Source organism: Lygodium microphyllum, chromosome 14 (genome assembly GCF_053477565.2).
Source record: "Lygodium microphyllum isolate KBCC chromosome 14, Lygodium_microphyllum_v1.1.10, whole genome shotgun sequence".
Lineage (NCBI taxonomy): Eukaryota > Viridiplantae > Streptophyta > Polypodiopsida > Schizaeales > Lygodiaceae > Lygodium > Lygodium microphyllum.
This window is the reverse complement of record NC_141148.1, coordinates 43,140,067-43,156,970: the sequence shown is the minus strand read 5'-3', so window position 1 is coordinate 43,156,970 and position 16,904 is coordinate 43,140,067. Positions and strand designations below refer to the sequence as shown.

Sequence of the window (16,904 nt, the reverse complement as noted above, 5' to 3'; positions counted from 1 at the left end):
TATGATGTGCCCTCATTTACTCCTTCGAGAACTCTACAAAACCATATGCTATTGCCAAATCAATAGACATGGGAGATTGTGATTATTACATTGCTATGTATCAATCTAAGATACAGTTTCGCTTATTGCCTCAAGGCTTTTGATGTAGGGCGGGGCTCTTGGATGACGGCTAATGTGCAAAATATAACCCGTCCTATTGTTGATAGCTAGTCTCTTATGCCAAGATGAAGTAGAGATCAATTCTCAGAGTAGTACACAGTACATATGGCCTTGCTACACAAAGCCATTTTGGCAATCTAGAAACATTATCCGGGTATACCTTAGTTTTTTGTTGTTTCCTTACTCACTGCTATGGCCAACTCATGTCTCTAGCACATTAGCCATAGGACTCCACCTGATTGGAAATCAAAGCACATGCTGACGCAAGATGTTCACTCTGCTGATGTTTGGATACAATATTTACATGCTGATAACAAAAGCACAAAATTCATATATGATACAGATCGCTGCACAAAGTCATTTAGTATAACATTGTGGTACAAAGTATCTAGCTATGTTATCCTGATAGATCAGTCTTGTTATTTCCCTTTTGACTGCTATCACCAATTCCTCTCTAGAACTAAAGCCTTGAGACTCTACTTGATTAGACATGATAGCACATGTCGATGCAATATGTTTCTTCTGCTTATGTTTGGATACAACATTCACATGCTGCTAATGAAAGCACAAAATTCATACCTGATACAGGTCAATGCAAAATCTTTTCAATTGCATCCCACACTACGAATTGATTGTCCTAGTTCATAAACAACGATATTTGATTTCTAATGCTTGAAAGGGTGGTGATCCATTTTATTAGATAAGAGCCATGTATTATCAACACTATAACACAGGATGGTAATGGCTACAAAAATTTGTGTATCATGAAGCCAATTCGGTGCCTTGTATGCTGTTTCCCACATACTACTGGAAATGGGAGGATTCTAGCACACATCATCAATTGAGAAATCAGGAGCTTGTAGGAAATGCATGGAACAAGACATTCAGAAACCTTGCACAGAGCAAACATGCACAGCCTATGGATAGTCTTAAAAAGGACACAGATGTGGCTTTGGATCGCAGATGTATGGAATTCCAATTTAATGAGCCTGTAAAAAGTGAACTAGAAAACCATCTGAATCCCGCCCAACTTTGCCCTGATACAAAATACAATGCTAGCTTTGCATCCTGATAAACTTGGCAAACATTGAACAGATTGGCATGTCAGCTCAATTTCTTCTTTGCTTCCTTGTTCTCCTCCGTAGCAACAGGAAAATACTTCACGTGCACCATGTCACTGACTTCATTTATCACCTGCACCAGAACCCATTAAGGGCATCATTCATGGTGATACTAAACATTTTAAAATGGCCTACAGAGTGCACTATGCAATTCATGAAGCCACGCACAAGTGGTTAAGAAAGATCTAACTTTGTCATCTGGTTAAGAAAGATAGAAAGAAAATAATATTGTGAAAACAGCCTGCCATAAAAACATGTGATAGCAGTATCTACCTGCTGTATGTCTGGCTTCTAGTAGTATTTTAAGTGTGTCAAACATCTCAGAGATCTAACTAGGCATCGAAAAGGAAAGCACACTTGTGACCGCCGATCTTAAGTGGTCAATCCAACGCAATGGACATTTTAGCACAACATTTGGCAGAGCCTCTAGGTTCTTCCCCTTAACCAAGTATTTTGGAGTTTTTTCATGCCCTTGGATGTCCAAATTTTACAGAGCTACCCACTCTAAAAATATGAACAGTAACTTGATAAAACAGAGACTTCCCAACTATTATCTCCCCCGGCTCACAGAATGTCATACTTACAGATGGGACTTCAAAGTAAAAGAGAGTCTCCTTAATATTTTCTCAAGGCAGCCTCATTGCGAAAATCATCAAACAAGACATCATCAACATCCCTCCTCTATCACAGGAAGTTAAGAGGTCAAATTTGTAGTAAGAATATTTATTCCAACCTCAATTCCACGTTGCAAATCTTCTCTTGTATGAGCTGCTGAAATGCATATGCGTGCCCTTGCTAACAGCAGAGGTGTTGCAGGGAATGAAACTGTTACTACTGCAACCTGTTTGACAGTCATATATCAGTTCGCACAAGGATATAACATAACAATTGCAGACAATTGCAGGACATCAGTATATGTACATACATTGCGTTTAAAGCATTCCCGTGAGAACGCTGGAATTTTAGCAGGATTATACAGCATAACAGGCATCACTGGTGAATCAGGATCTCCCAGTACTTCGCAACCAATTTTTGTCAGCTCCTCCCTGAAAAAATTGCTATTTTCTCGAATCTGTGCAAGTTTCCTCGCTCCTATGACAGCAGCATGTTATAACCCATATGCACATTTGGGCCTTACTTTAAGTTCGATATACAATATCTTAAACATCAAAATTACCTCGATCTGAACCATCTTCACCAAGTATGACCTTCAAAGCAGAGGTCACTTGTTGAACTGCTGGAGGAGACATAGCAGTCGCATATAGATGACCTGGACTAACATGCTTTAGATATTTTATAAGCTCCTGCACAAGTTTCCAATTTTAACAGGCAAATGTGAGTACAGATGCAGCATGATAAAGTCCTCACTCAACAGTATACTTATTTAAAGCTCACCCTCGATCCAGCTACATAACCTCCACAGGATCCAAATGACTTTGTGAAGGTACCCATCATAATATCAATGTCAGTTGGGTCCACACCAAGATGTTCGCATATCCCTCTGCCATTCTTGCCAATAGCTCCAATGCTGTGTGCTTCATCAAGGTAGATGTATGCCTAAAAGTCATAAAAAGCGGCTCATAAAAACCACAAAATGGGTGCATGAACCATGGAACAGGCTGCCAGAATAATTAGCTCTAGTATAGAATTAAAGTGATGAAACTGCCAGTTGAAACTTGAATCATTGAAAAATCAAGTATGTTTTGGGGCACCTTTACTTCTGCATTGCATGCTTGAGTTACCGATGAACTCATGACAACATACATTCACAAACAAAGCACATCTTCTTTGTGAAATCTATCATAAAACATTCACAACTCAAAAGACATGCAAACTAAATAACCCTCCTGTGCAGCAGGATCACAAGTAATGTAAGAGAATTAGACCTTGTACTTCTTACAGATGGTAACAATTTCATTCAGCCTGCACATTTCCCCTTCCATACTGTAGATGCCTTCAACCACAACTATGATTTTCTTCCAAGGCCTATGAGTCCTGGGCTGTCCTTCTGCAATTGCCTCCCGTAAAACTTCCTCCAGATGTTCAGGTACTACAAGCGCAAGCCAGAACTTAACCCAAAAAGTTCACAAAATCTCAGAGCAAAGCAAACCAGGTTACTCTGTCACAAGAATTTGAATTTCAGCCTTGAAAACAAGCTTCAAAAATGAGCTCCATGCAGCACATGATGCTGGCAAATCTTATTGAAGTGATTATCTTACTGTTGTGCTGGAAAACAGTTACTTTGGCACCTGAACCACGTGCTCCAGCTACAATCGAAGAGTGGTTCAGAGAGTCACTGATAATCAGACCACCCTGAACCAATAAACATTTCGTCACCTCAATATTCAGAAGGGCAAAGGTGAAATGGAATGCAGCTTGAATCCAAATGACCTTAACAGCATGTAGGTCAATTAAATGCACAAACCAGGAAAAAGGCTGCAACAAATAGCAGATGCAAAGAAAAAACAAGAAACTCAATCCACATCTGAAACCTATGCAATCACAATAAAGGTAATGAATTATGTCCATTCCAACAACTAAAGTATTCTATTTTTAGCTTTGAAACAGATTTCGACAATCATGACTCTCAATTTGACAACAACAGAAATAAACGTCAAGGTCAATATATTCTGCAAGTATCCCACAGAAACATCTTGCTTTTAGGTTGCAAAACAAGATAATAAAGTTGATAGAATGTGAACCTTGCTATGAGTCACTTGGAGCCACTTATCAGGGAGGTGCATCTCAGTCAATGCAACCACCTGGTGAAGGTGACCGACTCTCAAACTGAGGGAGAATATCCCATCAATGGAACGACTGGCCATCCAATGTCTTGTTCCTTTGGTTTGTACGAAACACTTCTCATTGTTCCATCTGCAGTGCAGTGGGCCTAATGCAATGCAGAGACTTGACTTTTACTAGTACAAGGAGCATTGCCTGGAGTGCATCCCAATCTCAGAACCCATCCCTCCCACCCTTTCCTACTTCACATCTAGGTCATTGGATCTCCTAATTTAAGTTCAGGTTTAGATCCATTATCTCAACTAGGTTCAGTAGCATTCCCTTAGGTTTACAGCCTAATGTAGGTTTTAGGACAGCTTTCCCCTAATCTTTTTCGTGAGCACCTGTAATGCTTCATTTCCTGGAACTCTTCCCATGCACTATGCACCTTGCATTAACCCTTAAAGGTGAGTACCGCCAACTTACAATCTTCCCATGCTAGGAATATCTCCATTCATGCACACTGAACCACAGTCCCAAGCACCTCAGGGCCCACACATCCTCCCATCACCGCAGCTCATATTCTATGGCTACACAGACAGCTCACATGCAGTCACCTAGTCAGCCTTATTACAGATAAGGCTCACTTAAGGGCCAATTTTGCAACTTGGTTGAATCTCATGCCACAAGTGCTTGAGTCTTTAAAGATTTGGAAACTTATCTAATGGCTAGAGTTACAATGTGATTCTTGAATCTCCCACCCTAGCCTTGTCTATCAATGGAAGGCTCACAATGATATGGCACATTTATGCAGCAAGTCATCACTTTGCGTACTTCTATCGAGAAGGCCCACTTCTTCAAAGGGGACATCAAGGAGATGCAAGAATTCAAAGGAAGAGAAGGCAAATCCTAAAAAGGGCAACTCCTCTTTCACGAACAATCCTCGAGCCAAAAAAAGCTATGTAGCATAACATCACTAAAAAGAAAATATTTTACACCTATTGCTGTAGGTCCTGGTCACATTGATGAAATGAAACCAAGTGTTAGGTTAGGATTCAGCAGCACATACACTCACAATGAACAAGTGAACAGCTAGAGAGGAGAGTTGCTAGAAGATCACATCCACTGTATGAGAATGATAGAGAAAGTACAATCCCTAGGGTACTTAAGTACCACATCCATTGACCAAAATAGGCTTGCAGTCTTGCATCTGAAAATGCTCAAGAAGCTGCCCAATGTACTTCAACTGTCGCAAAACGATACCCCTATAAAGCAATACTCAAACACACAATACAAACACAATCATACGACAAAGCACAAACTGATGAAATAACTCAATAGGGTTAGGGTAACTCAAAGAAAATGAACACTGAAGATGAAAGACTAATGAATGAATACATACAATGCTCAATGTAGTAAACACACTATACAAAGTGTATACAAAACCTCGAACTCTCCTATCTCTGAAGGACCCAAGCACACGGTATGAGATGGAGAGTGCGTCATACTCCATATGGATCCCAAATGCAGCAGACAGCCTCTGGATGCGATCAGCAATAGCAAACTCAGATCTGGAGAGTCTGGATCAGGCTGAATACTAAGAGCAGCATGGAAGAATGGGCTGCAGGTAAAGAACTGTCAACAAGGACCAAGCAACTGCTGCAAACAGCAAATGCAGCTGTAGAGATTCCATTGTGTGCTGGATGAAGACAACACTGCCTCTTCTTCTTCTTCTTTTGTTGTTGCAGCTATTAATGGCACTCAAAGGCAGCTAGGATGCTGTGTACAGAGCAGCATGTACACCTGGTGCACCACGTGAAGCAGGTTGAAACAGTTGTCGAGTATGGGGCATGACTGGGAGTTGGCATATACCTGAATAATGGGAGAGTTGGGAGGAAGTGAATGCTTCAAGGTGACTGGGAGTCAGCGCAGTTTGTAATGTTGATTACTGGTGATGTGACATAGTCAGGCATGATGTAGCTTACTCAGGCGGCAGATAGACATAAGTCACACGTTTTAAAGGGGCAGACTTGCAGGCTCAGGCAACTGATGCAGTACAAGCATGATGGCCAGGCAGGTTGTCACATGTGGGACTGGACACCAGAAACAGATCAGGCCCTGGGTGTGAGAATCAACAGGAAGGATGGCATCTTAGGAAGGAGCAATAATTGGCATGGCACTGTGCTGGCAGATCACCAGATGGATAAGATGGGCAGCAAAGCACACGTGGCTGACATCTGTCACCAGCAGAGCACAAGCTGAGCTGGCATCAGGTCCTGGCAAGACAAAGTGGTGATGAGCAACTGACTCTCAGCGGTTGACTTCAGGGCCACAGGTCCCAATGACAACGGCTCGAACAGCTGGAGGGCAGGTGACTGCAACAGATGGCAATCCAGTAGTCATGGCAGTGACACGGACATGGATAGGGCCAATGGCTAAGCTGAGACAACTGACGGCCCGTATGACTGGTTACAATGAGTGGTTGTGGTACCACTGTAAGCTGTGACAGGAGGATCTAAGGTGGGTGAAGCTCTGTGGTGGAGAGAGAGAGGAGAGAGAGAGAGAGAAGAGAGGAAAAGAGAGAAGAAAAAAGAGAGCACTTGCATGTACACCAATGCAAGTAGATTGATATACTAGATTGATGATTCAAAGTAAAAGAACTATTATGCCACATGCACTTCTTGAGCTAAAACACACTTTATAGCTGATTAGCATCTTCAAACAACCCCAAAACACGCCTAATTAATAGAAAAACGCAAATTTGGTGCGCAATTTAAGAGAATTTCAGTGGTCCCCCAAAACCCTACTTTTTTGGGACACCCTTCAACATCTATAAATAGATAGGCTGCCCACCATTCAGCCTCATCCCTTCAGTGCAAGTTCTTACTCCTCTGTTGCGTTTGGTCCATCTGCCATTGCCAACCCACAAACAGCCTCCTCCTTCCTACATTCAGACTCTCCATCAACCACACGACAGGCGGCAGCCCTCCATTGTCATCCCTACAATCTGTGTTCGGCCTTTTCTCCCCTAGGCGATAGCTGGCAACCACCATCTACATGTTGTTGCCAACCATCTTCTCCCTGCTGGCAGCCATCCCCTACAGCTGCATTTGCAACTTCCTGCTGCCGCCTACCACTCCAGGTGTCACCAGGTGGTGATACTTTTTGCAATTGCTTTCCTTACTTATAAAAATATTTTATTTTTCATTTCTTTAGTTGATGTTGCTTTTTACCCCCAGAGTTCTCTTGGATTAAGCCGGGATCTTTACATGGTCAAAAGAGGCAGGCATTTGACATATTGGACTAATGGTTTGTCTGAGCCTTAGGACCAATTCCATATTGAACGGGCATTGAAGAATAGAATGCCAGTGGTTTGGGACTGTGTGCTTAGCTAGCCACTGGAGATGGTGCAGGACAATGAGCCTGGCCCAAACAGAAGATGCACATGTGAGAATGCTCACGGAATAAAAGTCACTGTAACTGAGCCACATTACACTTTTTGATGTGGTTGCAATGATAAAAGTTGCTCAGAACAACTTGAGGAATGCAAGGGTCACCATCCCTGGGGAGTTACTGTTTTTGGACCCCAAAATCTGTTCGCGTTATTATCTTCGTTTTTTGCACGAGGATTAATTCTCTAGTTTGTGCCGAGGTCAAATTTTGCACCAATCATAGAGAATTTTAGACCGGAAGGTTTAAACGGGAAAATTGTTACATGTATGCCATGTGGCACAAATTCCCGAGAGAGAGAGAGAGAGAGAGAGAGATAGAGAGAGCATTTTAAAAAAACGTAATAGGCATGAGGGGCAAATCTGAGAATGAAGTTTTGAGGAGCTAAGGGCAAATTGCTGCAAGTTCATCAGCTATGGAGAGTACTTCTTCGTCTGTGACTCATGTACCGAGGTAGAGCTTGCTCCCTCCGGTCAACTCTCTATCTATTCTCAAAGAAAATGCTTTGCATGATGGGCTAATTCCATCGAATCTACAGTTCTGTGTTTTCTTTGCACTTCGGCTAAGGCAAGAGCCTCATTGTCCAGGTTCAGGAGCAGCTGTTGGCTTCTCCAATGCAAGAACTAAAGAAAGTGATAACCATGCCATACAGGAACAGGGGTTTTTAGCTCTCATTTAGTGTTGTTTGTGAGACTGTTTTACTGCTGGAATGATGTCAGCCTAAAATTGTTATTCTGGATATGTTGGACAGTAAAAACAGTAAATACAGAGTTCTACAGGCTGCAATTCTGCACATGAATCATTGAGTTATGGTCACAGAAAATGCTTTCCTAAAAGGGATGTTATTCTGGATATGCTGGACAGTAAAAACAATGAATACAGAGTTCTGCAGACTGCAATTCTGCACATGAATCATTGAGTTTTAGTCATAGAAAATGCTTTCCTAAAAGGGAGGATGTTTTGGATATGCTGGACAGTAAAAACAGTGAATACAGAGTTCTATAGACTGCAATTCTGCACATGAATCATTGAGTTATGGTCACAGGAAATGTTTTCCTAAAAGAGATATTGTTATAGTCATGCTGTACTGTCCTTATGCAACTGGGATTTACTCAGAAAAGATGAAAACCAATTGTTCACAGGTTATGTATTTTGGAACATTTCATTTTTGCAACTTTCCATCTTTTAATTGATAAAGGTAACCTTACCAAGTACCTGGAAAAGGTGGGACAATACATAGACCACAATAAATGCACTAAATTCCTGAGAACCTTTGATGTTCAAAGGAACATTGGCACAGTGACCGTCAAGCAAAGTGAGAGCTCTAGAAGTGTGGTGGTTCCCCTTAGTCTAGAGATCGTAGAGAAGGCACTCGGGCTAGCAGAGAAGCCAAAAAAGAGACCCAAGAGGGATGTGTATGGAATGCTAGGGATGGACAAAGGAAGGGTCTACACCAATGATGGAATCAGCCTAGCTGATATTCCGAATCCCACCATTCGATTGCAGGCTAAAATGATCCATACAATTTTTTCAAGCCAGAGATACAATGCCCTTATGAGTAGAATCGGTGTACCCTTGCTTAAAAGCCTTGCAACCACAATGCCCTGTGGACGAGGTGAATTGGAATACCTATGTCTGGAAAAAAATACAAGCCTCGGCAAAGGTACTAGCCATAGCATCAAGGGTGGTAGGAGGAGAGACCCCGGTTACCATTGAAGAGTCCAAAAGGAAAAAACCTACCTCCAAGGATTCAACCATAGGTTTTGGAGCTCACCTATTGCACTTTGCACATACATTCCTAGAAAATCCATTGCACCTTCTAGGACCATTTCTCCACCTCAATGTATACCATGGAGACCACACACTTAGCCTTTCCCTTTTCAAACTTCCATTGTGTACTTACATACTGATTGCATTGCACTTAGCTTTGCTTTTCTTTATTTTTCATTTTGTTTTTTGGAGTCTCTCACAACTGACCTGTGCTTGCAAATTTTGATCTCTTTTGCAACCAATCCTTCCTAAGCTGGAGACAAAATCTATGGACCGTTTCTTTCATGGTTCCATCTACTTGGAGTTTTGCTCTTCTAACAAACATGGAGGCTTCCCATCCATGTGGCGGATCATGCATTGAAACCCCTCTTCCTTCTTGGAAAGGGTGGTAATTCCCTGATTAAGCACTTAATTACAGCAATCAGCACATGAACATAACTTCAAATACACAAATTACCTTAATAATCTTGGACATTGGACACCCTGTTGGCCCCAAAACTGGTGCCCCTTTCGGTATTTCTTTAACATGATTGCTAATGGAATTAGTACAAGCTGAGATTCACAATCTCCTTTGCTATTCCAAAAAACCCTTGCTGTAGCAACAATCAACAATCAATTCGGGCCAATCGCCCCTTGGTTTTTCAACCAAGACCTACACAAATGGAACCACCAACTATCCAAATGCTGCCCCAATTTACAATGAATGGGCTGGCATTTTAGGTGCTCGATTCAATATGCAATGCCTTCACCGATTGGCACAGGTCCCGAGGTGGCTGTCAAACCCTAATTTCCACATAATTTTAGGGTTTACAGCAGAGATCTCTCTGCTATCCACCAAATTTGACTAAAATTTGATCCAAAAGGCTGAAAAATGTTAAGAATGACTAAGCACAAGTTGGAGAAGGTGAGAGAATGCCAGAAGTGAGAGAGATTTCTGATTTTCACACAAGAAAGGCCTGAAATCTGATTGCTGCTTGTACCAGACCATTTAATGCTGTTGCCAGCTCCCAAGAGGCCTCAAACTGCTGTCACCTGCCCCAATCAGCTATCGCCAGCTCCTGAAGGTCCCAAAATTGCTATCGCTTGTATCAGATGGCTTGATTCTTGCTAGTCTAGCCTCTAGAAGGTCCTCCACAACAAAAACTCAGTCCAGCAGCCTGTTCTCTCTCTTTTCCTCAACCTAAATGAACTGAATTCCTCTCTCCAGCCTCCAAAAACGTTTTTTCAATCTTGCATAGGCACTTTTGCCAAGTGGTGACCTTCCAAACCCATTTTCCAACATTATCCACTCATTTAAATACTTTCAAAATTAAATAATTCTAAAAATTAAATTGAACTCTTTTGATCCTGCCCAAAATTAAATGTGCCATAGCATTCATTCACTTCAAAGTTTCTTCTCTCTATGTTTGTCTCTACATTTGAGTCATACTTGCCCTTGTAAGTACTACGGACCTATTCGTTCCGTACAATACCGTACAGTACAATGCTATACATAAAAACTACCACTTTTTGGTCACCACGCCTAGCACATTCCGTATCACGATCAAAGTCAATTCTGCGCTTTCTACCCACATTTTTATCTCGTTTTCTGCCCACATGGCACACTTGCCAACCCATTGCCACTTACCATTGGATGCCCATTGCTCATTAGATGCCGATTGCCATTGGATCCCATGCTCTAGCCTTGGATGCTCTTTTCCACACTCTTGAGTCTTCTCTCTTCTTTCACTTTGGATCCCTCTCTTGTTCCACTCTTCCCTAGCCTATAAAAGGTGCTCCTTCCCTCCATCCTTCCACACCAAATCAACAAGCATTCTCATTGCTCAAGCCTCTCTCTCTTCAAGCAAGCTATCTATCTATCAAGATTCAAGCCTATCCCAATTCCTACCCCCTCTCTATCTAGCTTCCAACCCCCCTCTCTCTAACTTTCAAGTCTCTCACTCTCACTCTCTTTCTCAAGGCTCAAGGCTCTCACTATCCCTCGGGCCTCTCTCTCTCTCAAGTCTCTCTCTCACTCATGACCTCCCTCTCCATCGGCATCATGACTCGTGAGAAGCACGAGGCCTTCAATTTGCACGCCACCCATGTGGAGAGACACACAAAGAAGTCCAACTCCCACCATTGGACGTGCAAGTATTGTAGGAAGTGCTACACAAGTGGTGTGACCCAACTTCTCCAACATCTTTCCAAGACTATGCCTACTAATGAGGAAGCATTAAATGTTATCTTCAACCGATGTAGTTGAGGCCTCCACCATTGGTGGCGGGGACTCCATGTCCACATCCAACTCCGGCAAAAGACAAAGAGTGGAGGCTCATGCGGCACCGGAGAGGCAATCCTCTTTCTATCAAGCTCCTGGTCATGTGCGTGGATTAATTGCCTTTCTCAGAGAAAGGCAACAACTTGTAGATATTGAAATTACATGCACAGTGATTTGCATTCAATGTCTTAAAGCAAGAGCAATGAAAGATGGTAAAAGCCACTACCAATGTGGTCCATGTGAAGCATGGACCGGTGTTACATACAACAACATGAGAACGAAAAAGATTGATGAAGAGAAGCAGAAGATTGATAGAGCACTTGTTCCTATTCGGGCTGCATGGATTAAATATGGTTGCTCCATTCTCACCGACCGATGGAATGATTGTAAGAAACAAGGTATTATCAACATACTCCTCTCATGTCCACTCGGCACTTACTTTTTGCAAGCCATAGATACCAGCAAGAGGGGGAGAAAAACAAAAGGCACCTTCATCTGTCGCCACTTTCAGCAAGCTATCATTGAGGTATACGTTGTCTTTTAAATTTGTTTCTTTCATTTGAAAGTTAAATCTTTTGAGGCTCAACTCTCTCTTAACTTTGAGTTTTGAGTTTTGCGTTTGTGTTTTGCGCTTAGGGTTTGAATTTTGCTTGTCACTATCTAAGTCTTTGTGTTTTAGTCTTGGTCGTCCATGCTATGTTTCCTCAGTGCAAACCCTAGCCCGTCTTCACAGCACTAATGATAAACTTTTGGCATATACAATGTGATGCATGGCACTTCCTGGAAGTACTCATATAATCAAGATAAAAACCCCTGCTGTTTTCAACCAAAATATAGCATTCATGGATGCACATCCTTGGACATGAAACTCACATACAAGGTGATCAGATTCACATTCTCTTGTAAGCCACTTGTGAAGTAGACTGGTTTTAATATGACATTCTACACCTATGAAAAACAGTTTCTGCCTTTTGTACCAAAGGCTTTCTCCAAAACACAAAATTCTTTCAAAAATTTGAACTCACACCACACTGTTCTTGCCAACACCAATCAATCAAGGTAGATGATCAGAAATATCGAGTAGAAGGGTGGCATTAGAGATATCAAATGAAGGGGTGGCAGATACCTTCCCGATTAAAGATGGTAAGGTTGTTGAATTTGTGGCAAACCCCATGCCATAGATCATTGCAGCAGGTTTTCCAACAAATTTTGCAATCATCTCTTCAAGTTCCTCATGCAGGAGTGTGTTTCCTGAGAAAGTATGCCTTATATTTACAACTATGTTATATTCCAATGTACTGAAAGTTCATTAAACAGTCATGGGGCCTTACCACCATCTGCACGGCTGCTGCAGGTACTCTGAGCAAACTTTTGTAGTGACTGGACCACTCGAGGTGTACAGTACTCATCAGCGGCAGCAAAACCAAGATAATTGTATGAACCGAGATTTAGACAATTGCGTGTCTTATCTGTTAGACTGCACAAGAAAATGTTAAGAGAGCTTGCTACAATTTCCATTAGAAAATTAAAATGCCTCATCCCTTCCATGCCTGCCACCTACAGGTCCAGGACATATTCAGTAGATTCTATGCCACAGAAATTTATGAGATATAATTCTCATGCCTAAGCCTTTTTCCTCCCTCAATTTTCCGACAACATTGTAGCATGTTGCAGTAACCTCTTGCCTTCATCCAAAAAATGTTAAGATTAAGATAGATTTTCTACTGCATCTTTAATATTTTAATTTCTCACGTCAATTACATGTAATGTATTGATATAATGTCTCTTTCCTCTTAGGCACACACCATTGGGAAGTCGCTCTTATTTCAACCCCTTCAAGAATGCAGGTGACCCTTTGACTTTACAAAAGATAAGTTAATCACATTTCTCCCTAGAAGATATGTAGCCATAACCCTTGAAGGCTTTGGCATCAATTGAGTTGTAATGTGTACACTTTGGCTCACACTCATGATGCTGCTACAGTACAGTCAAAGTTAATAGTGGTGGAAGGAGGGGCAAAAAGGATTTCAATCTAGCTGTATTACATACGCTTTTGGCTCACATGGGCACCAATGCTACCACAAAATAGTCAAATTGAAGTGGAAGGAGGGAGGAGGATAAAGACTTGTGATCCAGATGTAGAACTCACTAATGCTCTTAGTTTGTAATAGTATGCATTCCTACAATTATGATAACAGGATACTAGCAAAATACAAGCAGAAGAAATAGTAAATAAATTGGGACACAGTGCGTGCAAACATAGAAACTCTAAAACATCACAAATGTATCAAACTCTAAAACATCACAAACGTATCACTTACATGAGTGTCTTATTACTGTCGTTTGAGTAGCGTTCTACCACGTCAATCCATGCATTTGGTGCACTTGCAATGGGCCGATTGAAACAATCCTACACACACAAGACACATAAACTCCCTGTTGTCACACGCATATAAACATGAATAAGTGGAATAGGTTTCACAACAGTTCAAACTGTTGGACATATAGAAAGATGTGTTGGTAGCATACAATCATAACAACCAGGAGTTTCAGAAATGCCTGGGTAGGAAACCAGTTTCCTAGGGTATTCATTTTGCAGAATTGTAGGAAATATTCATTCTACAGAAGGGTCTGAAAAGCATTTCCTACAGAGGAAGCAAAAGGTAATGGATCTAGGATTTAGATACATTTAGCATGCAAGAAAATAAGTCTACTCATCCATTGCCTACACAAATGATGACAAATTTCCACTATATTAGGGTCGAATAATGTCAAATGTGAAAGGATATGAACATTGTGATTACCATTTCAAAAATATTACAACTCAGGACATCAAGACATGATATCCAAAGACAACTTCAAAACATCATGTTAATAAACACAACAGTTCAAAGATCTACAATCATAATGAACGTGTTAACCAATGACTCATTTCAATATTTGAAAACACATCTAAGACATAAATAATATGTATTAGATGGCACATATTAGTCAAGCCCAAACTTCAATTACAATCTTCAAAATTACTTGCTTCCTAGGTAAGACTAAAAATCCATTCTTTTGGTTATCTACTCATGTTCTTGGGGTTTGTTTTTGGGTTTTCTTTTCCTTTTCATAATAGGTAATTGTATTAATTACCAAAAAAGTACAAGATTACCAGATTACAAGATGCCGGATGGCTCCACGCCATCATGTATAAACTCTCTTTTACAGAAGGTCAAGTGACTAAAAGAGTACAAAAATCACGGCAAAAAAGTAGCAAAGATCATCATATGCCAAGGGACCAAGACCTCCCTAGAAAGGAGATCACCGTGTTGAATAAGGTCCAACTACCAATGTAGGAGAACTTTCAACTTAGCAAGGTGTCTTATGTCCCTGGACATCTGCATGGACACTAGTAACATTGGTCATGATGGTTACAAAGTGACTTACTGCCAATGCACTAAGAACACTTCGGGGTTAAGGCAGCGGAGTCATGACTAAAGTGATGGGTCACAAAGAGCCAAGAAACTATAGTGAAGCAATTGGTGATGAGAATTGGTGCATGGCTATGGATGAAGAATACAATGCATTGGCAAAATGACACTTGGGATTTGGTTAGATTGCCTAAAGGAAAAACACCCATCATCTCTAAATGGGTTTACAAGGTGAAATGCAAAGCAGATGGATCTCTGGAGAGATACAAAGCACGGCTGGTTTATAGGACTCGAGGCCCTATTGTGCACATCATTGTGTTATCACCACTCTTGGACTCTTGGCCCATTAGCTGACACATCTATACATCAAGATGGTGTGGGCTAGTGGTATGTGACACCAACCCTTGGGATGCACTTGTGGCCCAAAGTGTTACTAGCTCCCAAGCTTAGGGGTGAGCCTATTTGGCTCTACATTTGGGAGGTGAACCTGATGTCCAATCCCTTTTATGGAGAGTTAAAACTGTGTTGTGTCTCGTGTGCACATTGAATTCTAGCAGGACATTATATTGGTATCAAAGTGTCAACCAACAATTGGACATGAGATTCAATGGTGTGCACAAAACCACTTTTGCTCACAAAACCATGTGGTTCACACTTGACAAGTATGCCTTCATCTCATTAAGGGTGGTATGGGAACACTACTAGTGGGAGGGGCATGCACAAGGGGCACATGTTGTAGGTGGTGGATATGAAAGCAAGGTATGTTTTTTGATTCATACCTATACTTGGGCTGTGTTGAGACGATGCTTGTGAACAAGAATTTTAAGCGGTTCTACTAATCGGAGTCTAGGGCGCTGCTACTCTAAGGATATGGTAGACCAACATCACAAGCTAAAGCTTGTGGCCTAGGTAAGCATCGAAGTTTTGGTTGACAATAATTTCTATTGAGTTAATAGTTAATGTTAACACTAGCATTAAATGCTATCATTGCTTCAACATTTAATGTAAGCACTCATTTTAATTCTAACAGTAGCAATAAAATGTTAGAGCAAACATGGCTATTGATGTTAGTCATCACAAAAAGAGAATAACTATGATGGTGAAGAAAAAGAATGATTACAAACATGAAGAGAGAATGGGGCAATCGTGAAGAAGAAAACAAGTGACAACCTACTATCATCTCAAAGTGATGACCTGATGTAGATAGAAATGGAGTGAGAAAGAGAGCAAACGAACAGTGACAAACTATTTGCAATGAAGGGGAACTGGGAGATGGAGGAAAGCCACAGAAGGCAAGGGAAGATAGAGAAGGAAGGGGAGATAGGAGTAGCGTGAATTGAGAGAGAGCACAGGTGAGGAAGGAAGCAGATTGAGTTGGAGATTAGACGTCAAATCAAATAGGTACCTTACAATCCTTTTGGGGTTGACTTATATAGTCCCCCACATTTCCCCTACTATTTTCCCATCTATTTTCCACATAAAATCCATGCTTTTCCCACCTTCATTACAGCCATCCCTTCCCAAAGAATTTTACCCTCAAAATTTCCATGAGGCTGCCCTGAATGAGAAAAATACAGCAGAAACTAATCAGCTTTGTAGGAGATAGGGGTAGTCCTGCACAATGCTCTCAGGTTGCCAAGAATTCTCATCTTCAGATAAACCTTTCCATTTGATGAGGTATCTGTGTAGGCTTTGTTCCTGAGCACGTGATCTCTGAAGCCTTTGACTTGCTCCGGCACATAAATGATGTGGCCCTCTTCATCCATAGGAGGCAACTCACGAAGAACCTGAACATGCTGTCCGACATGTGGTTTCAGCAATAATACATGGAAAACATTATGGATCTTGGAGGTCCTGGGTAGTTCCAACTGACATGCTACCTCCCCAACTTTGTGGACGATTTTGTAGGGGCCATAATACCTGTGGGCAAGCTTGGTGTTGGTATTACCTTTCATTGAGGCATATCGATTCTTATGGAGACGTAAATGCACATAATCCCCGTCTTCA

General features: G+C 41.4%; 1 protein-coding gene across 2 annotated transcripts in view; it reads right to left on the bottom strand.

Annotated features, from left to right (window-relative positions):
• Positions 1 to 813: 813 nt before the first annotated feature.
• LOC148025542 (long chain base biosynthesis protein 2d-like) overlaps positions 814 to 16,904 on the bottom strand; it is a 47,893-nt gene continuing 31,802 nt past the window's right edge. Inside the window, exons 3-12 of one of the 2 annotated variants that reach the window (XM_087692746.1) lie at positions 13,803 to 13,891; positions 12,813 to 12,958; positions 12,608 to 12,732; positions 3,500 to 3,593; positions 3,167 to 3,330; positions 2,676 to 2,837; positions 2,458 to 2,584; positions 2,206 to 2,372; positions 2,014 to 2,121; positions 815 to 1,353 (exon numbers count right to left, since the gene is read on the bottom strand). In XM_087692746.1, coding sequence (XP_087548872.1) covers positions 1,264 to 1,353; positions 2,014 to 2,121; positions 2,206 to 2,372; positions 2,458 to 2,584; positions 2,676 to 2,837; positions 3,167 to 3,330; positions 3,500 to 3,593; positions 12,608 to 12,732; positions 12,813 to 12,958; positions 13,803 to 13,891 — 1,272 coding nt within the window. In that variant the 3' untranslated portion in view covers positions 815 to 1,263. Of the gene's footprint in view, positions 1,354 to 2,013; positions 2,122 to 2,205; positions 2,373 to 2,457; positions 2,585 to 2,675; positions 2,838 to 3,166; positions 3,331 to 3,499; positions 3,594 to 12,607; positions 12,733 to 12,812; positions 12,959 to 13,802; positions 13,892 to 16,904 lie in introns of both variants that reach the window. The other variant, XM_087692747.1, reaches the window with a different exon arrangement.